Consider the following 22,469-nt stretch of genomic DNA (forward strand, 5'->3'; position numbering starts at 1 on the left):
CCAGTTCCATTTGCCAGCCAGTAGACTTTCTGACAGACCACTGTGATCTTGCCATCCTGACTCTACAGGGCTTTTCAAACTGAGCCTTCGAGATCACTTTGTTAACTGCTGAACTAGATCAGGACACAAGATGCCTTTTAGATGGAAAAAAGCTAACCAGAAAAGCAAAGACAGTTGCATGAAAATGCCACTATCTGAGTAGTCATTCTTCTGGCTGTTTGAGCAAAGTGCTGGTGCTGGCTTGATTGTACAAAAGAATATAGCATGTGCTACAATGCTAGATTAATCACACTTGAAATTCAGGGAACCTACCGGTTTATGGTTGGTGAGCAACATTTCCAACAGGTATGCCATCTGGACAGTGTTCATTGTGGGAACAATAATGTCACAAAAGCTGGTATCAGGCACCATGGTAAACTCTGTAGAGCAATCCATCCAGTTCTCCCAGTACACCTAAGAGACAGAGAGATATAAACTGAAGAAGCAGATAAAAGCTTAAAACATCCTATAATTCCTTGATACGGAAACGGAATACAGATTGAGGTTGTAAGTGAACCTTAAGGCTACAGTCCTGTGAAAACTTACAGTGCTTTTGTTCCATTAATGTCAATAAGACTACTGGCCTTCACCAAGTTAAAATTATCCAGTACAAAATTCCACTGAAACTAGGACTGGGATGGCTCTTGATTTGGGGAGAAGTTGGGAGCCAACATTTTTGAATTGTTTTGGGAGAAGGGGAAAGGGGTGTTAAGGGTGATTACTGTGGCAGCAGCTCTTTTCATTTTTTTCTTCTTACTTTTTACTTAAAAAAATATGTAAGATCCATTCCATGAGAAATGGCAGCTGGATCTCTGTTTCAGCTGCCGCCGCCACCACCACACATCAGTAGAGATCCATTTCACACAATCAAAATAACCCACCATGGCTCAAATAATCCCCAGCGCATGCCAAGCACCATTCCCCTAATCACCTGCCCAAGCACGGCTTGTTGTGTTGTCTGAACCCGGGTGGCAGAGATTGTTTGAGGGGAAAACAACCCTCAGGCCGAAAACAAGCTGTTGTGGTTTATTTAAGCCACTGTGCCTTGTTTGATCATGAAAACTGGGGAGAGCTACTTCTACCAAAGTAAGCATCCTCAACCCCCTTTCCCCAAATAGTTTCACTCCACTCTCTAATGTTCAGAATGCCCCCTCCATTTTACCAGCCACAAATGGCATGGCAAATTCTGTGGGTGGGTGTTTACGGTCAGTCCTTAGAAACTAATGGAACAAGTTAGTCATGACTAAGTGAGTCTCGTTGCTTTCAGGGTATGAGTCTACACTTCGGCCATGGTCTTTAGAATGGAATTAGGTATCGATTTCCTTCCATGCCCCTTTCCTCGTTCGAACAACAAGATCACCTGTCTGGCTTTCCTGAGTATTAAAGTTGAATGTATTAACTGTGAGACGGTTCAACCCTCTCATTTTTATGTAATTTTCCTTTCCCAGGAGTTCCTCAAAATACTGCCAGCCAAGCCATCTTTCTTTGTGTTGTCACTTACATCTGCAGAGGCCTAGATAAGCTTTTTCTTCAGGTCTCTCCAGATAACATTTTTTCTACAATTACTTATTTGTTGTGGGATATCCAAATGCCTTTCCTCAAGGTACTGCTTCTGTTGCAAGGATATCACATTTTCACAGGAATCAAAACAACAATATTTTACCATCCACTGTGACCCTTTCAAGTTTTATTATGTAGTATTTATCATGTGTCCTAAGTGCTCAAAGTGTTCTATCTCAGTGATCCTTACAACAACCTAGTATGTTAAGCCAGAATTATTTCCGCCATATTTTAATTTGGGGTGAGGATCTGAGAGATAGTGGATTGCCTAAGGTTATCCAGCAAGTTCATGGCAGAATTGAGATTTGACAGGCAAGCTAATGAGGGGAAGAGGTGAACCATACTGAAACAGTCTCTTTGCAACAGAAATTTGAACTGGGAATTTCCAGTTCATAACACTCATTCTTAACAACCATGCTGTATCAGCTCACATGGAAAATATAACTATAGCTACACTCTTCAGCTTACAGTAACGCCTTGAAATATTGTAAACCTTTTGCCTAAAATGTTATGTACCATGCTGAAGGCTAAGGTCTCCAAGTACACATTTTCCCTTGATTTTAATTAAAGTGCTAAAGATGATTATGGCTATCCTCTGCAGCTACGCTATCCCTGCAATCCATTTCTTGTAGCTAGGATATCACACTGCTGGTCCTGGATGAAGGCTAATGATACCATAGAGGAAAGGAGGGGCTCTATAGGTGCACGGAGAGGCTCAATAGGCATACAGTGCTATGTGTGTGCAGTCTCTTCACATGCTAGCTGAACATGTAGACGGTGTGGCTGCTGGGTGCATTGGTAGTTGGGACTAGCCTGTGCAGCACCTCCCCAAATGTGTTTTCTGAACATGTGTGTGTGTGGGTTTGTACGAACCCCACCAATTACCATTTTATTTACCACATTAATGTCATCGTCATCCTCCTCTTCCTCAAGGCTGCTAATTCCAGCATCATTCAGCTTATAATCATAGACCAGTCCCTCTTCTGGGAACAGTATTTCAATCTGTGGGGAAGAAAACTGATAGTGAGCACCACAGCTAGGCTTCAGTTCAGAAGAGGCTAATTTGAAGGTATTGTGGAAATGATTTCAGAGCAATTCCATCCCATTTATTTAATTGAAGTAACTATATTTTGTGGTATCCCCCTAAACAATGAATCAGAAGTAAAGTAACCATATTATCTGTCAGATAACAGCCTTCAGAACAATTAAATCACACACATTCTGCAAATGCAGGAGCCCTATAGCTGCCATTAGGAACAGATGATATCCCATTCCCGTCAACTTGCCTTCTCATCTGACATCTTCTTCCTTAGCCAAGTGCTGAAGGAGACACGGCTTTGGGCATCCCCAGTCCCACCCACACTCCAGATCAAAGCAAATATGAACCAGGATTCGATCAGTTCGCCAATACGGGCTGTCTTCTCGGGGGGGATTCTTTTCATTCCCTGAGGAGTCAATTACAAGTACAAATGTAATATTAGAACCTCTCCAGTAGTTAGTGATGAAATGAGACATGAGATAATCTGCTGAATCGCTCTAAATTCCCCATTTATGTTTTGGGTGCTTTTCCTGGAAGTACCTCTACACTGTGTGGACAAGAGGTCTATTGAACTCCAGTTAGTACAGATTCATGGCTAACAGTGTCACAGCATTAACCTAAAAGCATTTTAACATCTGGGTCTTGGCTTAGTTCTAAATCAGATCCTGACTTAGTCAGTGATACCATAGAGAACACAATATCAAAGCTTATGTACAATTTCTTTTCCCCCCCCTGCTATTTCAGTCTCTCTTTATCAATCAATGCTAAACGTATCTCAGAGTCTTGTAACGCAAGAGGCTCTTAACATGCTCATAGGACAAATCATTAGGACGTTCAGAATGGCCTAAACATGGTACATTCCAGTGTAACTGTCTAAAATCTTTCTGGAATTGCCCACAGAACCTTATTGGACTTTTTTTTTTCTTTTTTAAATACAAAAGCAACTGTTCTGTTGGACCCACTTGCCCATTCCAGTTTATCCCTCTAGGAACTTGAGCATCAATAGCTACAACAATCCTACCTCAATGGGAATGAAGGGTTGAAAGAAACAATCCAATAATTTCAGAAGACTCCTTGTCAGATTAGCATCTGTTGAGGCAATTATTTCCTTCACTGAACTCCGGACAAAACTGATAGATTCCTGAAAGGATTAGGAACATCCAGAGTTACCTGTTTTCATATTTATTCACAAGCTTGGTATTTCATAGAAGCCTACTGTTCTGACATCACCACTGTCTCAGAGAATATTTCCAATATTCTTCACCTCAACCAGAGAATGGACATTAACAGAGACTAAGAAGCCTTCCAATAACAGATCAGAAGGACAACTTGTAGCAAGCTGCCCTCTTTAGAGATAGTTTGTTGACTATGGTGGAGCTCCCAATATAAATTTTCCTAACACTGATATTAACAGAAGAGGGGAAGCTTGCAAGTTTAAATTTTAAAGCCTGAATGTTTACAACCTGCTGCTTGCAACTAAGAGCAGCTCCAGGACGCAGGAGGTAATCTGGACTGCGGCTGTGGCACAGGAGGAAAAAGAGTTAGAACGCACCCAACCCCCACCACCTATACCACAGCCCAATCCAAATCAGCCTCCACTGCAGCTGCTTTTACAAAAACAACATTACATTGAAGGCTCCAAACACAGAACTCCAGCGTAATGTGTAGCTTGGCCCTACGTTTAGGCATGAAAATGATTGTATACAGGCATCCTTGATATGGGAAGGCTGAGTTTTCACAGCTATATGTATTTCTGGGATAACACCATATAGGAAGAAAAAAACTGCCATTGAATAAATTTAGTGGCAACTGGATAAGGACTGGGAGAAAAAGTGGAGAAGAAGCATGCAAGGTGATCATTCTGGCCAATGTAATTTTACAATTCACATTACAAAGTGACTGAAGCAAGAACCATGTTAAGTCTCAGATGCAGAAATGCCAAAGGTCTGTATTAACCCCAGTGTATATATACAACTGTCAAAACCTCCAACCTTTCCATGTGGGAAAACTCTGCTAATCTTGGAAGCAAATGACATAAGGCTCAAGTCACAGAAAAATAATCTTGTTGCAATTCCAATTAGAATTAATCGGAGTTGTGGAGAGTTTAGCTCTTGCACAGCACAGAAATTCCCGTCACCTGAGGAACTGTGCCTACTGGCTTCCCTAAAACTGCCGAAGGCAAACGTGTTAGCTTTATACCTATGGCTGCCTAAACCCTGAGCGGACAAGATTTTGCACTGAATCAAAATATTAGGAATACTACAGTAGATTACCTCTAGGAATCTGCTGAAAAGGGACTCAAGCTGCTCCAAAAATGGCTTCATAATGTCCGGAATCTTCTTCAGCCAGCATTCAGTGAAGGGCTGTAGTCCCAAAATGCTGGGCTCCAGGTATACCATGCCACACCGGGAAACAGTGGCAGGAGAGGCAACAGCTAAATCCTGCACTTCAAACATCATGGTCATTGCCTGGAAATCAGAGGTAAGAAGCCACAAGTTTTCCACAGCTTTTCACAAAAGGTGCAAGGGTAAATTTTGCAAGTTGCAAATGTGATGTTGAGCAGGTCCAGTGTCAGGGGTCAGCAAAAGTGGGCAGAAGCCAAAGGAAAAGAGGCTCAGAAGGGCCCATCTGTGCCCCTGAGCCTACCCCAGCAGCTGCCATCCTTCTTGTCACTTGTCCACCCTGCTGGCAAAAAGAAATGCTGGGACCGAGCCTGCAGGCCCCATGGTGCTCCATTCTATTTTTTTAAAGTTATATTTTGAGTAGCAGTGACCTAAACCAATCAGACACTGCCTTTGTGGGGCACAGAGCCAATGAGGACACAGGGAGGTCTTTAAGTTGCTCCTTTCCCCTCTTTTGCCATGTCCCTCACCCTAAGTTAGCATCTGATTGGTTCAGATAGCTGCTACTCAAAATGTAACCCCAAAATGTTTTAAAATCATGCACCTTGCAGGCTCAGCCATCCAGGTCCTGCAGCACTTTGCCAGCAAGTGGGCCAGCTGGAGGAGTCACCATAACCCCTGGCCATCCAGCCAGGTTAAAAAAAAAATTGAGAGAATGTTGGCTGGTGGGAGGGTGGCTTTGGCAGCTGGTGGGCAGACTGTGGTGGTGGAGGCAGCGGCCAGTGGGGGGTTGTGCAGCCAGTAGGCAGGCTTTGGTGGTGGCGGGTGGTGCAGTGGGTGACTTCGGCAGCAGGACAGCAGCAGCAGCGAGCCAATCGGCATCATTATGCTGAGGGCCCACTGGGCTCTTGTGTCAGCTCTGATGTGGAGCGTCCCTAAAATGGACCCTTGTGAATCCCCAGACAACTGGGATTGTGTATTACTGAAAAACACGGTGCTGGATAGCAGCACCCAGCATAAATACCAGAGTTGTGATCTTAAATATACTAACTTGGGCATGTTCCACTAAAATCAAATAATTTTATTTTGACTAAATTTTCCCCTCTCGGAGATAAGCCATTTCAAAAAGAAGAATAATCTTCAAACCTTGTTTTAGGCAGCCTTTAATATTCATTTTGGCATAGCATAGTTGTTTTTAGCTGTGTGACAAAAAATTGTGTCAAGAAATGTTTAAAAACAGAAAGGTTTTGGTCATATTATCCTTAAAAGATAGCAATTTATTTTGGGAGAAACTGTAAAAGGCAGCGCGGGGGGGGTGTCCTCCCATAGAAAGGACAAAAAGCTTCAATGATTGACATGACCCTGGCCATGGAGCACGTGACCCATATCAGGAAATCCTCCTCCACTGAGGGAGAATCGTTTTTAGTAAACAAACCTTAGAATGACTCCAAATGTGTACATACTGTACATACGTGAGTGTGCGTTTGTGGAGGTGCCAAGAGACAGAGAGGGAAAAGAGATATATACCTCTGTTAGCTTAATGATTTCACCAGAGCTAAGGCACAGCTTCTTGTTGTCATCCAGCACAGTGTTCATATTTTCAATCCAGACAGCATCAACTGGACCATCAAACATGTACCATTTCTTTTTGTGATCACTGGCTATGGCTCCCACCCGGATAAGAGCAGGAAGAATCCCATCTGTCCTGTGAGGTAGGAGGGAGATTTCAGAAGTCAATCAAATAGCTGTACACTCTCCTCTAGCAATGGCCTGTACTATTTATGAAAGCATCACATAAATTATCCTAAATAGAACTGCAGACTCCAGTTGTTTTAAGGATTATAGAGCAGAATCCGAATCCTTTAAGAATAAAGTCTCCCATTTGATACCTTGGTAGGAGCAAGTGAAGTATGAATGCATTCCAGAAATGTAAAGGCCCCAATGGCTACTGGATATAGTCCAACGTTTTATCTCTATCAATAAATTATCATTGCCATCAATGTAAAACGGTTATAATTATCATTCATTTTTGTTTATCTAGACACTGAGGACATGCATGGTCTTTTTTTACAAGATCAAAAGAAAATAAAACCTTCTGAAGCCCAGCTGGAGGGAACAGATGGTTTTATGCCTGTAAACGAGTTTATGGGTATTGTGTTTTTTGTCACTCTGCTGCATTTGTATGCTGCCCTTTGGGCAAAAACTGTATTGTAAATAAGCCGTCAGATTTAACCAGAATTTGCTATGGAAAAATATTCCATAAATATGCTCTTTAGAAAGCTTCAGGGTAAAATGTAGGAAACATTTACTTGGCATAGCTTCTCTTTGAGTTCTTTTTATTGATTTTAATACATTTATGGAATTAGGTCCTGTGTAACAAAGTATATACTTGGCACAACAAAGAAAAAACAGTATTATAGTGGAGCTCCTCTATGGGCTTTCATTTTATGGACATTTCTATCACTTCACTCCTGAAGGGGGATCTGTGAGTGTAGTGATCCACCGAACCTATCTCCATCAGCCCAAAGTGCAACACTTTAATCCAAATTGTGGCAAGATGTCTGAGGTTGGGGAAAGGTGAGAAAAATTCCAAAGAGCGTTCTTCATTCTTCATGTATGTAGAGGTCATCAGAATGAAAATGAGGGTCCGTGGAATAATGAGTAAAGGGACACATTTGCAGATGCAAATAGATATTAGGGGCCTAAGGGCAAATAGATATTAGGGGCCTATGACCTCTAGACACTGTTTAGAGGACCATAGGATTGTTCGGTTTCTGGGAACCAAGGTCGGAGCCAGGGCTCTGACCTTGGTTCCCAGAAACTGAGCTTCCCACCCCCTCATGGCTGGCACAGTTCTCTCTGCACCAGCTACATCTCTGTGCTCAGAAATGGAGTGCGGAGATGGGGGAAAGGGGGTCATCCTGGGGGCGGGCAGGAGACCACGAGAGTGGCTTTATGCAGCTTCCTATCGGGTCTCCAGGCCCCTTCCTTCCCCCTCTCTGAAGCTGTGCCTACATGGGCAAAATCGCCCCTCTAGGCAAAATGCAGGGCCGCTGGAGCACTGAGGGGATCCCCTCTGTGGTCCAGCAGCCCTGCATAGGACAGCCAGCAGCCTTTGATTCTGGAGGCTGGCGACTATCCAGATAGGACTGCACCCTAACTCTTCAATGTCTTGAACATTTGTTTCATGCAATGTATGCAAACTCATCAGCATAAACCCAATGTACAAAGCTCAAAAGAATGGACATGATCCAGCCAGAGTTAAACATTCGAAGGCCTATGGATTTTGATGGAAGATAGGTAAACACAGCACTAAACTTTGGCTGGAACATATGCATGTGTTTTCATCTTATTGCTAAGACACAAGAAGGGCTTTCTACAGTTGTGATTTATAAAGAGTTTCTAATTCGTAGAAAAGGGACCAGAGCAGACTACACACTACCTAGAAAAGAGAAGGGAAGTTTTGTCTTTTACCATTCATGAGTTAATAAGTCAAACTCTCCATACAGCTGGCCCATTGTAATAGATTTGGGATTCAATATAAAATAATTGACAGCTTCATAGTTTCCACCACTGACTGAAGGCCGACCTTTCAAAGATGTCATTGCAGCTGCCAAAACTTTGTAGCACTGAAGAAAAAGAGTGCAAATGAATGAAAAATCATATCATGTATTCTAAGACTGAAAACAAAGACAATCCAAACTCACCATGAATCTACAATAACGAAGAATGCAAAGTAGTAACAAAAGACTTTACACAAGGGTTTGACATTATTAAGAAAACAGGATTATAAAATGTGAGCACTGATCTCAAAAATGGAAGAGGGAATGGACTCCATTCTTCCAGAATGTTGATGAGTTATCTGCAAACATCACACGGTAGAAATCCTACTAAAACTGAGCAGACTCAAAATCATCCATTCCTGCCTTAATGAGGTGCTTCCACAGCACATGTAAGTTCAGTATATCAGTTTTAATCCTAGTGTTCTTATTTCAAAGCTCTCCTGTACAGGCTGCTGCTATACTTTGCAAGAAAGGATTTCTCTATCTTAGAACAAAGTCTCTAACCCTATGAGATTAAGCACTCAGAGGCTGGAAGTGTTCATGCCATGAGTGTTAGTGCTGGAGGATATTGCTCCAGTTATTTCCCTTTCCTCTGCTGACAGCATTACAATGAGTCTTCTGTAGTTCTTACCTTAGTTTTTCCAGAGCCTGTGGGCCCCACCAGCATGAGACCATGCCGAACCACAGTAGTTTCATACAGCTGGATACACTTTGTCACAAAACCTGGGGCAAAAAGATTTAGAATAGGAATGCCTTATAGTCGCTTTCACTGGCTTGTTGGTCCGTAGATTCAAGCACCAACTATATTGGAATGGCTTGTGAATCTACTAAAGCCAAAGGCTGCTTTATGGCCTCTAACCACCACAGAGGAGTACATGAGTTTGTTCCTTACATGTCCAGAGTAAGATGTTAGCATAGCCTACTATGCTACTATTACTCACTTAATACTTCCATAGTTATTACACATTTCAGAATTCAAGGAGTAATGTACTACACACAAACATCTCTCTCTCTCTCTCTCTCTCTCTCTCTCTCAAAAGGACCTTTTTGGTTATTCCACCCTGACTTTGGAATTTTCTCCCTATGGAGGTCTGATGGCACCAAGTTTGCTTTCTTTTCAGCATCAAGTGAAAACCTTGTTATTTGCCCAAGCTTTTTAGACCATATGGAAATGGGATGGGGTCTGCATTCTCTTGGGTTCAGTATGTTGTGTGGGGAGGTGCATGCTGGTGGTGAGTGGGGCTGAATCAAGCAGTGAGTGAGTCTTTTTTTCTCTCTCCCTCTTCTTCAGTCAACTGCATCTCTCTCGCCTCTTCTTCCCCACCCAACTGGGGGAGGGACAGATCACTATTGCCAGAGGTCTCAACCCATTGTGTGCAGAGGGCTTTTAAAATTAGGCAGAGTGCTAGATGCAGCCCTAGGGCCACAGCTTGCTTTATTGTTAATCTTGTTATCTTAAAGTATGCTGCTCTGGGAGCCCTTTTAGGTTGAAGAGTGGGATAGTAAATGTTAAAATAAAATAAATACAAATAAATAATAAGCACACATATGATAAATGGCATCAAGTCCCACGTGCGCCCTCTTACTTTCACTGTTCAGTATTTGACCCAAGTGTTACAACACAGTACAAGAATCCAGATATCAAATGCAATTAGGGAAACAAAATGATAATTTGTTTTGTGGTTTTATTTGTTCTTAAAGATATATGAAGTCTTCCTCACTGATGTGGCTCATATTTTGCATTAGAAATATCTGGGCCGGACCTGCCTAACTTTCCAGTAAGAAAAATGTGGAGGCTCTGGGGCACACCATCATACAGAGGAGTGTCCCTTTTACTGCGGTTGCAATCATATATCCACTTGCCTGGGAGTAAACCCCATTAAATTCAATAGGATTTAATTTTGAGTAGACATGTTGAGAATTACACTGCTATTTAATTATTACAATTATATTCCACTTTCCTTCCATGGAACTCAAGGAAAAGTATATGGGGTTTCCAGATGGCTCCCAGTCAGACACTGACAAGATCTATCTACACACACTGATCTGTGAGTTGAGATTGCTGAAGGTCAGGTTGTAACTTGTAACCCTCTGCTGTGATGACAAATTCCCAAAGTCCCCCAGAGTCTGATTTTTCTAAGAAGTCACTGTTTTATAGCAAAAGTGACAAGTTTTTAATGCTGCAATGGCAAGTTACAGGGTGAAAAAAATACTGTGAGAATGAGTTCTCTTTCCACTTACCATCAACATCCTTCAAGTTGTCTTTGAGACAGCTTCTGTGAATGGCTTCCTCTAGGATGCCATAGTCAATAGGCTCTTCTTTGATCATAGGAAACAGGTCAGAAATTATGCCATTGAAAAGCTTGAGATCATCCTGCAGGAACTTAGGAACATTGACATCCTTGATGGCCCTTAGGCAAATCAGTTCCTGCAAACAAATAAGAACAGAATATTAGGCAAAGGATGCTTCCTTCTCTTGTCTTGCTTGCCCATCACAACAATGATGTCCAGCCTCAATGGCAAAGTTTTATATTCTGAAATCTTTTATTCTGTAGAATAACCTTCTACAGATCTGCTAATTTTTGTGTTTTGGTTTATAGACAGGTGAAATTAGGACCACTCTTTTCAACTGTATGCTTTCTTTTTTCCAAATATCTTTAGCTAAAGTGATATAAAAGGGTGTGTTCGGGGCAGGGGGTGGGGTCACTGAGGTTTATGTTATCAACAATTAAGATCCATTAAAAAATTAAAGTACTTAACAAAATAAGCTAAATAAGCTTTACACTAGTGAGCTACAAATGAAATGCTTGCACATGTTAATGTACAAATCTGTTGTAGATTAAAATGTACAGACACACCAGAACAAAATGTTACATGAAGTTTAGCCTTAGCATATACCAATATTAAGTGATTTTAAGATTCAATTGGAAACAGGATTTCACTGAATATGAAATAGATATGCTATCTAGTTTGATTGGCTTTACTTGCAGCATAAATCAGGGAAAAGGGTTAACAGAGCTATACTATGCATGTTTACTCAGAAGTAAGCCCCACTGTGTTCAGGCTGGACTTACTCCCTAGTAAGTGTATATAAGATTAGAGCCTCCATCTTTGCAATTGTAAATGCTAGGACATAGACATAGAATCATAGGGTTGGAAGGGGCCTACAAGACCATCGAGTCCAACCCCCTGCTCAGTGCAGGAAACCTGATTCCCAGGCAGCCTCCCATCCAAGTACTAACCACGGCTGACCCTGCTTAGCTTCTGAGATCAGAAGAGATCAGGTGCATCCAGCCCTTTGCTCATCACAGCCCATCCTTATTTTAACTCTCCCTGTTTAGTTTTTGTTTGAAAATCATTTTATTCATATTCAAAAATTGCAAAAGCAAAAGAAACAAAATGTAAAAAACATTGTTCTCTATAAAGAAAGCAAACCATGGATAGAAGATATCAGGGCTCTGCATAACAAATAGGTAATAACTCCACAACTTCTGCTGCTCTGTTTGGTTTTTGTTTATGGAAATGAAGTATTTCTTGATTGGTTAGCTTGCTTGCTTGCTTATTTATTTATTTATTTATTTATTTATTTCTATACCGCCCAATAGACAAAGCTCTCTATATTATGCTGATATTTTGTTAGGTAGTTAATTATTATGGCACTGAAATATTATTTATTTGTTTAAATGAGTTATTATGAATTTAGTAGGTTTATTGAATTGTTTGTACTGCTGTTTTTTATATCGTTAGTCTGTTCGTGCTTGCTGTTAGCCACCTCTGTAGGCTTGCCACAGAAAGGAAAAATGGGCTATAAATACTAAAAGGAAAGTGAAAAATGAAATCTGTTGTGTAAATTCTGATGAACTGGAAAGGTTCTGAATGTAACAGAGGAAGCGGTGTTTAACTATTCTAGAGTCCTTTCTCTGGTCATTGTTATGCAGTGCGAAGAGGCATCCTAGTTGACAATGCAACACTACATATGGAGCCTTTTCAAGTGAGTTGATCAAGGACTTGCCTCATTCATTGTTGGATTTTCCCTTTTGAGATTGCCAGCAGCTGAAATCACAGTCTTCACAGCTCTCATTCCAAAGTCATAGTGATCCTGTAGAAGAGATATGGGAAATGACAATTGGTGAGATAGGAACTGAAATGGAATGGCAAGCATCTAATCAGTTAGGCATGAGAAGGAAACAAATCTGTCAATCTCCCACTCCACCTGTAGCATGCCCTTTTTCCTAAGAAAGCAAAAGGAATGAGAACCTTTACATAACTAGTCCTATGCTTCAATAGTTTTACTGTGATCAAGGGTAAAAGGTAGAGAATAGAGAGGAGAAAGTAATCTTTTCCCTTTTTTTAAGTCCCTGTGTCCTCATAGAGCAATTCCTTGGAAACAACTTAAAGTAAATGAAACCAGGGCATGAGTGATAGCACTGATATGATTTCATGAAATCTTGAGCTAAGAAGTATCAACACGGATAAAGGACAGCACTGAAGCAATGAAGGTGAGAAGAGAATATGGCACTTCAAGACTTCAAGCAGAATCAGCAACAACTTTGAGTTACAAGATGTACCCAAAGGAACTTCAGAAATTCTTCCAATGTTAGAAAGGCTGGATGGCTGGAAATACTGACCTGGGAACTGAGTTGTTCAGAAGACAGTTTGAATGTGGTAGTTATCTTCTTTGCCAGAACTTTGGCTTCATTGAACCCAAAGGAATATAACGAAATCTCAGCAATCATAGAGTAATCTGGGACCATCATAGCCACAGGACGAAAGAGTGCCTGGAACACATACATTCGTCGTGAAGAAGGAAGGCACCGTGTACGTTTACCTTCAACAATGCTTGCATATGGATGGGAGGCAATTTAGAAGCAATTTGCAACCGAGAAGTTATCAGCACTAGCAGCAGCTACTGTATGATTTCAAACTGAAGACAGAATCCATGAAATTAGTCAATTGAACCCCACATTTTTTTAATGTCAAGGATTTTAACAGGGGAAAATACCCACTATTTGGGGTATAACACAACATCCACTTGCATAGTCAAGACTTGGTAGTATTCAGAATCTCTCCCACTTGCCAATGTGAATACAAGAGATTTAAACAAAGCAAAAAACAACAACTGTGGGGCTGAGATAGTGTCCACTGAGTTTTTTGAAAATCCAAAATCTAGTTATGTACCCATCAAAGCTGATGAATTTGGTGAAGCAGAACAATGTTCTGAATGTGGGAGAGGAGTATTGGCTCCCCTCAAAATGAAACATTCTAAGGTTTGTAATCCCCCCCCATTGATACCACTAGGAGGGAGCAATCCTATGGCCACTGGCCACTGTCTAGAGGGCCATAGGATTTTTCAGTTTCAGGGAATGGAAGTCACAGCCAGGGCTCTGACCATGGTTCCCAAAAACCATGCTCCGCTCCCCCTCATAGCCAGCACAGTTCTCTCCATGCTGGCTACGTCTCCATGCTTGGAAATGGAGCATAGAGACGGGGAAAAGGGGGCAGTCTCGGGAAGGGGAGGAGACCACAGAAGCCGCATTACACAGCTTCCTAGGTGCCTCCCACCACTTCTGCTCCGAAACTCCCTGGCTAGACTGGCAAAATTACCTACCTAGCAAAAATGCAGGTTGGCTGGAGCGCAGAGGCGAGGATTGCTGCTGTGCTCTGGCTGCCCTGATTTGGATAGTTGTCAGCCTCTGAGTTCAGAGGCTGACAACTATCTCTACAGGATTGTGCCCTAAGATAATTAGAATGTAGGTGTTTCATTTTATACTATTATAGGTAAGTAAGAGAAAGCTGTTTATATATGAACTTAGTGCAGCGCCTGGCAATGTCCAGCAACATTTACTTACCTTTAAATTATCAGGTAGCTCAGTACGTCCAGCATAGCCAGGGTTCATTGTGATGAAGACTGCACAAGATGGAACCAGTGGGATCTCAGCTCCTTCAAATATGAAGCGATCCACCTGGATAAAAAATGGTCATTCATAATGAATGACTTGTAATTAAGAAAGCATCTTCAATTCCACAGGGAAGAAAATTGTTTTGTATCAAAAATGATAAAACTTACCCTAGGAATCCAACAAAATTGCCTTACTGGATTGGTCCAAAAAAGGCTATTACCCAGTAGCAAGTTTGCAACTCCCATGTCTAACTATCAGAAACCCTCGGAATCCAGTCTGATGTGCAGGAACATTCCTCCCTTATAACAACCAGGCTCTTACCAGCTGATTGCCAGCTAACTATTTTATTATTATGAAAAGACCATGATCTGCTTCCTGCATAACGACAACCCATCAGTTTAAAAAATAATGGGCTGTTGTGCACAAGCAGGTTGTTGCCCATGAGGAGCGCCTGCCTCTTCCGCTTTAGTGCACAATCCACGATCGGTTCCTTCCTAGGTTGTGCAGTGTGATGTGTGAACCTGGACAACTGGGTTGTTTAGGGACTAAACAACTCAGTGGTTAACCCATGGTTTGTTGTTGGGTTAACAGCTTGGTTGTTTAGCCCCTAATCAACCCAGTGGTCCAGATTCACATATCACACTGCACAACCCATGAAGGAGCTGATCCAGAAGAGATGGGTGCTGCTCATGGATGACACCCCTTTGGTTTTTAAACCAATGGGTTGTCATTACATGAGAACAGGGCCTATTTCTCCAGCTATAAACATCTTCCCAGCAGTTTCATGGTTTTAAAAAACCAGCAACTGAATGATTATGTGATAAGTCAAGCATGAAAAGCAGTTTGATCTGAAAGCTGTTTCAGATTATGTATTAAAAATGCAGAGGAGTTCTAATAATAAACCCAGCTGAAAGAATCGGTTATGATCAATTCCGAGACAGAATACACACCACAAGACTTTGCCAGAGACTATTGGAGTCACCATATGGGGTGAGCAAAACCAGCGGAGTTTGCGTGTCTATCACGGCTTTGGCCATACACACCATAGATGCCAACAGTACAGAAATCCCTCAATTCAACTTCTCTTTGGTAAAAATAAATAATAGTAACAGGACCACTGTGCTGGTTACTTACAGCTTTATTTGCTTAAAATCTGTTTTATGGGGACTTGGTGGGGGGTGGCAGTTTGTGGCAACACTGGAGAAACACTGGCTGCAGAACCAGGCACATGCTTTTGTACTGTTTTTAGCATGAGGGCATCTGTTCTGATACTGCCATTGAATACAGTGCCCAAGTGAGGGTAATGGGAAAATAAGATCATAATCTCATATGTATTACTGAACATCCATTTTGATGCTAGCAAACGGGAAGTAAAAGAGGAAATAAAGAAGCCCAGTTCTTTCACTCTTTATTAGCATGTCCTGGAGATATACTCCCTCAACTTACTCTTTGCTGCTGAGCCTTCTGAATGGTTGTGATCTGCTGGGCAACTACCGACAACACTTCAATGTCAATGCGGTTGAACTCATCAAAGCAAGCCCAGGCTCCAGAGCTGAGCATATAAAAAGAGGACAGTGTCAAGAATCCAATAGTTACTAGCAATTCAGACAGTCTTAAAAGTCATTGGAGATGATGCAGGGAGCACAGGGAATGAATATAGCAATTCTCTACTATGGTGTTAGGACTTTTCACCAGGCATGCATATGTGTGGGGGCCATATTAGAAAGGCACCCATGTGTGCAGGAGTTGTATTAAAAAACAGAACAGGCATATAGTGCCTCTTTATTTGGTGACCTCAGAGCTATAGGTATAGGTTATGAAACTGACAGGCCAGTCCCAAACCTTGATAACGAAGATAAATATCTGGAACAGGGCCTCCGTATAGCTGCAGCAGCGCAATGATTTAGCTCCATCAGATATAAAACATGCTAGTGTTACTCCAGTATTTAATCCACTGTATGTTATTAATCATACCATGTGATACTGATAGATACAGACTTAAAAGCCATTTGTCATATATGGCAATGATTAAGTCTACTGCTTTAAACAGGACAAACTGACACTGTACCAATGTGTCAACTATAAGTAAGGTGTATAATACCTCAAAGGGATGCCAGGTAGAGAGAACAATCTTGCAAGCAATCCTGTTTTTCAAGCAAAGCAAAGCAAAGCAAAGAAAAAAGGAGAGCATTCTAAGAATTTCTTTAGAGATCAGTAAAGATTTTTTTCTGATCGCCAAGTCTCACATGACTCTAGCACATTCTTGTCTCTGCATATTAAGAGCAAAATGTGAATGTTGTTGTTGTTCAGTCATGTCCGACTCTTCGTGACACCATGGACCATAGCACGCCAGGCCTTCCTGTCCTGCGCTCTCTCCCGGAGCGTGCTCAAGTTCATATTCATTGCATCAGTGATGCTATCTAGCCATCTCATCCTCTGCCGTCCCCTTCTCCTTTTGCCTTCAGTCTTTCCCAGCATCAGGGTCTTTTCCAGAGAGTTTTCTCTTCGCATTAGGTGGCCAAAATATTGGAGCTTCAGCTTCAGGATCTGTCCTTCCAATGAGCACTCAGGGTTGATTTCCTTTAGGATTGACTGATTTGACCTCCTTGCAGTCCAGGGGACTCGTAAGAGTCTTCTCCAGCACCACAGTTCGAAAGCATCAATTCTTTGGCGCTCAGCCTTCCTTAGAGTCCAGCTCTCACAGCCATACATTACTACTGGGAAAACCATAGCTTTGATTAGACGGACCTTTGTCGGCAAGGTGATGTCTCTGCTTCTTACTATGCTGTCTAGGTTTGCCATAGCTTTCCTCCCAAGGAGCAAGCGTCTTTTAATTTCATGGCTACAGTCACCGTCTGTGGTGATCTTGGAGCCCAAGAAAATAAAATCTGTCACTGCTTCCATTTCTTCCCCTTCTATATGCCAGGAAGTGACAGGGCCAGATGCCATGATCTTAGTTTTTGTAATGTTGAGTTTCAAACCAGCTTTTGCACTCTCCTCTTTCACCCTCAACAAGAGGCTCTTGAGATCCTCTTCGCTTTCTGCCATTAGGGTGGTATCGTCTGCATATCGGAGGTTGTTGATAATTCTCCCAGCAATCTTAATTCCGACCTCTGATTCATCCAACCCGGCATTTCTCATGATGTACTCTGCATATAAGTTAAATAAGCAGGGTGACAATATGCAGCCTTGTCGTACTCCTTTCCCAATTTGGAACCACTCGGTTGTTCCATGTCTGGTTCTTACTGTTGCTTCTTGACCCTCGTACAGGTTTCTCAGGAGACAGGTAAGGTGGTCTGGTACTCCCATCACTTTCAGAATTTGCCACAGTTTGTTGTGATCCACACAATCAAAGGCTTTAGCGTAGTCAATGAAGCAGAAACAGACATTTTTCTGGAATTCTCTTGCTTTCGCCATGATGCAGCGAATGTTGGCGATTTGATCTCTAGTTCCTCTGCCTCTTCGAAACCCCGCTTGTACTTCCGGTAGTTCTCGGTTCGCATACTGCTGAAGCCTAGCTTGTAGGATTTTGAGCATCGCCTTGCTGGCATGTGAAATGAGCGCAATTGTGCGGTAGTTTGAACACTCTATGGCGTTGCCCTTCTTTGGAATTGGAATGTAAACTGACCTTTTCCAGTCTTGCGGCCATTGTTGAGTGTGCCAAATTTGTTGGCATATTGAATGCAGCACTTCAACAGCATCATCTTTTAGGATTTTAAATAGGTCAGCTGGAAGACTGTCATCTCCGCTAGCTTTGTTGTTAGTAATGCTTCCTAAGGCCCACTTGACTTCACTCTCTAGGATGTCCGGCTCAAGTTCAGTGACCGCACTGTCATGGCTATCAGGGACATTAAGATCTTTCCTGTATCGTTCTTCTGTGTATTCTTTCCACCTCTTCTTAATCTCATCTGCATCTGTTGGGTCCCTGCCTTCTTTGCCCTTTATCATGCCCGTCTTTGCACAAAACGTTCCCTTGAAATCTCCGATTTTCTTGAAGAGATCTCTAGTCTTTCCCATTCTGTTGTTTTCCTTGATTTCTTTGCATTGTTCATTTAAGAAGGCCTTCTTGTCTCTCCTTGCTATTCTCTGGAACTCTGCATTCAGTTGGATATATCTTCCCCTTTCTCCCTTGCTTTTCGCTTCCCTTCTTTCCTCAGCTACTTGTAAAGCCTCATCAGACAGCCACTTGGCTTTCTTGCATTTCTTTTTCTTTGGGATGGATTTCGTTGCTGCCTCCTGAACAATGTTACGGACCTCCGTCCATAGTTCCTCAGGTACTCTGTCTATCAGGTCTAATCCCTGAAATCTATTCCTCACCTCCACTGTATATTCAGAAGGGATATGATTTAGGTCATATCTGAATGGTTTAGTGGTTTTCCCTACATTCTTCAATTTCAGCCGAAATTTTGCAACAAGAAGCTCGTGATCTGAGCCACAGTCAGCTCCAGGTCTCGTTTTGACTGACTGTATAGAGCTTCTCCATCTTTGGCTGCAAAGGACATAATCAGATTTCGATATTGACCATCTGGTGATGTCCATGTGTAGAGTCGTCTCTTGTGCTGTTGGAAAAGAGTGTTTGCTATGATCAGCGTGTTCTCTTGGCAAAACTCTATTAGCTTTTGTCCTGCTTCATTTTGTACACCAAGGCCATGCCTGCCTGTTATCCCAGTGATTTCTTGACTTCCTACTTTAGCATTCCAATCCCCTATGATGAAGAGGACATCTTTTTTTGGTGTTAGTTCTAGAAGGTGTTGGAGGTCTTCACAGAACTGATCAACCTCAGCTTCTTCGGCATCAGTGGTTGGGGCATAGACTTGAATTACTGTGATGTTGAATGGTTTGCCTTGGATTCGTACTGAGATCATTCTATCATTTTTAAGATTGTACCCCAGTACTGCTTTTCCCACCCTTTTGTTGACTATGAGTGCTACTCCATTTCTTCTAAGGGATTCTTGCCCACAGTAGTAGATATGATGGTCACCTGAATTAAATTCGCCCATGCCTGTCCATTTTAGTTCACTGATTCCCAAGATGTCGATGTTCAATCTTGCCATCTCATGTTCGACCACCTCCAGCTTACCTTGATTCATTGATCTGACATTCCAGGTTCCTAAACAATATTGTTCTTTACAGCATCGGATTTTCTTTTTACCACCAGACACATCCACAGCTGAGTGTCCTTTCGGCTTTGGCCCAGCCGCTTCACTCTTTCTGGCGCTACTTGGAAATACCCTCTGCTCTTCCCCAGTAGTATATTGGACACCTTCCGACCTGAGGGGCTCATCTTCCAGCGTCATCTCTTTTAGCCTTGTGATACGTTCCATGGGGTTTTCTTGGCAAGAATACTGGAGTGGGTTGCCATTTCCTTCTCCAGTGGATCACATTTTGTCAGAACTCTCCACCATGACCTGTCCGTCTTGGGTGGCCCTGCACAGCATAGCTTATGGCTTCACTGAGTTACGCAAGCCCCTTCGCCACAACAAGGCAGTGATCCATGAAGGGGAAATGTGAGTAGTGCTAGTTTATTCATTTAATTTAAATCTGTACGCTGACATCAAAGAGGCTTACAATAACACAAACCACTGTAAACATCACCTTAAAACTGATTAAATAGTACAATTTACAGGACTAATTGATATACTGGAAGGCATGAGCAGCAAACTAAAATCAACAAAGCCATAGTAACCTTTAAAAGCATCACTTCAGTGGGCCTGTCAGATCCTATGGGGCTGCCGGTGGTGGAGAGATCCATAAGATCAGTGCCACCACTGACAAGGCTCTATTTCTGGTAGATTATCAATCATCTCACAGCTGATAGAGATGGCACTTGAATAAGCACTTCTGGAGGCGCATATAGAGAGTGTGTTCTCTATTAGACCCACCAAAGCATTCCATCTTGAACCTCAGCTGGAAGCCAGACTGAAATGGTATAAGGTCATGTCAGATCTAGATTTACATGAGGAGGCTGCCTGGTGGTATCTATGTAGCAAGCCATTTGTGTGCACCTCTGCTGAAAACCTTGTTAACAGTGATTTGTGGTGAAAATGTCTGATCTGTGTGGGGAGTTACTTTATGCAAATGTGCCACCGTGCAGTATTAATCTTCATGTGGTGCTATTTACTATGCCCTCCTTGGGGACGTCATAATGGGTTGTTCGCATGACACCACAGCCCACCATAGGTTATTTAACCCACATGGAGGCTGTGGTGTGTGTGTGGCTGCATTTTGCATATTCAACCCCTGCTCAGGGGTTGTTGTGTTGTGTGAACCAGGCAAGCATGGGTTATGTGAGGGTTAATCCCTGGCATAGCCCATAGTCTGTTTTAGGGCTATGCTAGGGTTGTTTAACCCTTGCAAAACCAATGCTTGCTGGGTTCACATGGCATGACAACCCCTGAGCAGGGGTTGCTTATGCAACCTGGCACCTGTGGGCACCACAGCTCATCCAAACCTGGTCATTATGTAAAGTCAGCCATAGTTCAAAAGATGGCATGAACTTTAACCAATGTAATTTGGTACAGTTAAACATTTATTCTGTTATCTTTCATTTTCTGGGACCAAATATTGTAACAATTCTCTATGGCATGCCCGAATTGGCAATATAAGGAGATTTAGATTAGGTACATTTTTATCAGCCACTTCTTCTGGGTCTTGATAGATTCCCCTCCACTCTTCATCTGATGCAGCAATACCTTGATTCATGCATACTGACTGCCACATCAATCATTCCCTTTGACTTCTATGCCAAGATCCATATCCATTATAGCACAGTCAGATATGCACTGTATTTTAGTACCTGGCTAGTCCTTTCAGGAATTTTCCCATTGCCATGAAATCAAGCTGATCAGAGCAATTAAACACAACAGTCTGGATAGCTAAAGCTTTCCCCAGGTCCTTAGTTGTCTCTGTTTTGCCTGTTCCAGCTGGTCCTGCAGGGGCACCTCCAAATTTCAAGTGCAAAGCTCCAGTAAGGGTCAGGTAGCATCTATCACAAAGAATCAAATCATTTTCAGACAGGAAGGGATCCCAAAATCATCTAGTCAAATCCCCCACACTGAGACATTTATGATTCTACATAAGCATTTCTGATTAGCTCATTATTTAATATAAAAAATACAGCTTGTAATCATTCAAACTATGCTATGCTACAAGTGTGGTCTATCATATCCATAGGAAAGGGACCACTTTTATTAAAATAAAACTCAGCTCAAACACATGAAAATGACATGCTGAAATAAAAGATTTAAAAGGGCTCACTAGCCTGCCTAATCTAAGCATCCTTTCTGATTCTCTATTTGATTATCAATTTGACCTAGAATAGGCAAGCAAGATTCACCTGACAGACCTCCTGAGAACAATTGTCTTAGCACTTCAGAAATCCATTAGATATCCCCTCCCCAGCTGTGCCAAAGCACTAACAATCAATACCGGTGCTCATCATCAGGCGTAAGAATATTTAAAAAGAAAATGCAGATCCTGTGATATTGTACTCAGAGAGCTGCTTTAACGGTACTGTTTAATGATGAATATCCATCATGTCATATTATCCACAGAGGACTACTTGCTTAAACTGCTTCTATTACCATTATTAAGAACTGAATGGCCACATCCTTGTTCAGCCTGCAGAAGATTAAATCCATCTTCTATGCATATAAATGACTACTACGTTGCCATAATTAAAGAAACACATCTATATATTGGCTTACATTTCTTGAGTAAACAAAAACAGCTTAAAAAAAAAAGCTATATACCTCAAAGTGCTTCTCTAAGACACATGAAAATCTTATACTGTTCATGACATTTCACTATATTTGGCATACGAAAACGTAAGAGTTGTGCAGATATTATAGATTCCATGCCACAATGGGCCAAACAGACTCACAGTGAGTTGCTACTCCTTAACCTGCTCCAGAACTACATGGGCAAGGTGGTGATCTCTTGCCTACACTGTATACTTAACTCTATCCCTAGCTTCCCACCAACACCTTGTAAACTTGTCTGGTTTATAGGAACTTCCAGGTTGGTT

General features: G+C 42.0%; 1 protein-coding gene across 1 annotated transcript in view; it reads right to left on the reverse strand.

Moving 5' to 3' along the window:
* The window catches only part of DNAH1 (dynein axonemal heavy chain 1), a 150,001-nt gene that overhangs the window by 69,596 nt on the left and 57,936 nt on the right, over window positions 1-22,469 (reverse strand). The window contains exons 28-41 of the mRNA XM_084839702.1: window positions 21,240-21,428; window positions 15,890-15,995; window positions 14,393-14,506; window positions 13,172-13,321; window positions 12,556-12,642; window positions 10,785-10,971; window positions 9,175-9,266; window positions 8,455-8,609; window positions 6,508-6,685; window positions 4,912-5,106; window positions 3,660-3,779; window positions 2,886-3,044; window positions 2,497-2,601; window positions 313-453 (exon numbers count right to left, since the gene is read on the reverse strand). Coding sequence (XP_084695828.1) covers window positions 313-453; window positions 2,497-2,601; window positions 2,886-3,044; window positions 3,660-3,779; window positions 4,912-5,106; window positions 6,508-6,685; window positions 8,455-8,609; window positions 9,175-9,266; window positions 10,785-10,971; window positions 12,556-12,642; window positions 13,172-13,321; window positions 14,393-14,506; window positions 15,890-15,995; window positions 21,240-21,428 — 1,978 coding nt within the window. The remainder of the gene's footprint in view (window positions 1-312; window positions 454-2,496; window positions 2,602-2,885; window positions 3,045-3,659; window positions 3,780-4,911; window positions 5,107-6,507; window positions 6,686-8,454; window positions 8,610-9,174; window positions 9,267-10,784; window positions 10,972-12,555; window positions 12,643-13,171; window positions 13,322-14,392; window positions 14,507-15,889; window positions 15,996-21,239; window positions 21,429-22,469) is intronic.

Source organism: Heloderma suspectum, chromosome 2 (genome assembly GCF_057233095.1).
Source record: "Heloderma suspectum isolate Gila_16-S chromosome 2, 16-S_ref, whole genome shotgun sequence".
NCBI lineage: Eukaryota > Metazoa > Chordata > Lepidosauria > Squamata > Helodermatidae > Heloderma > Heloderma suspectum.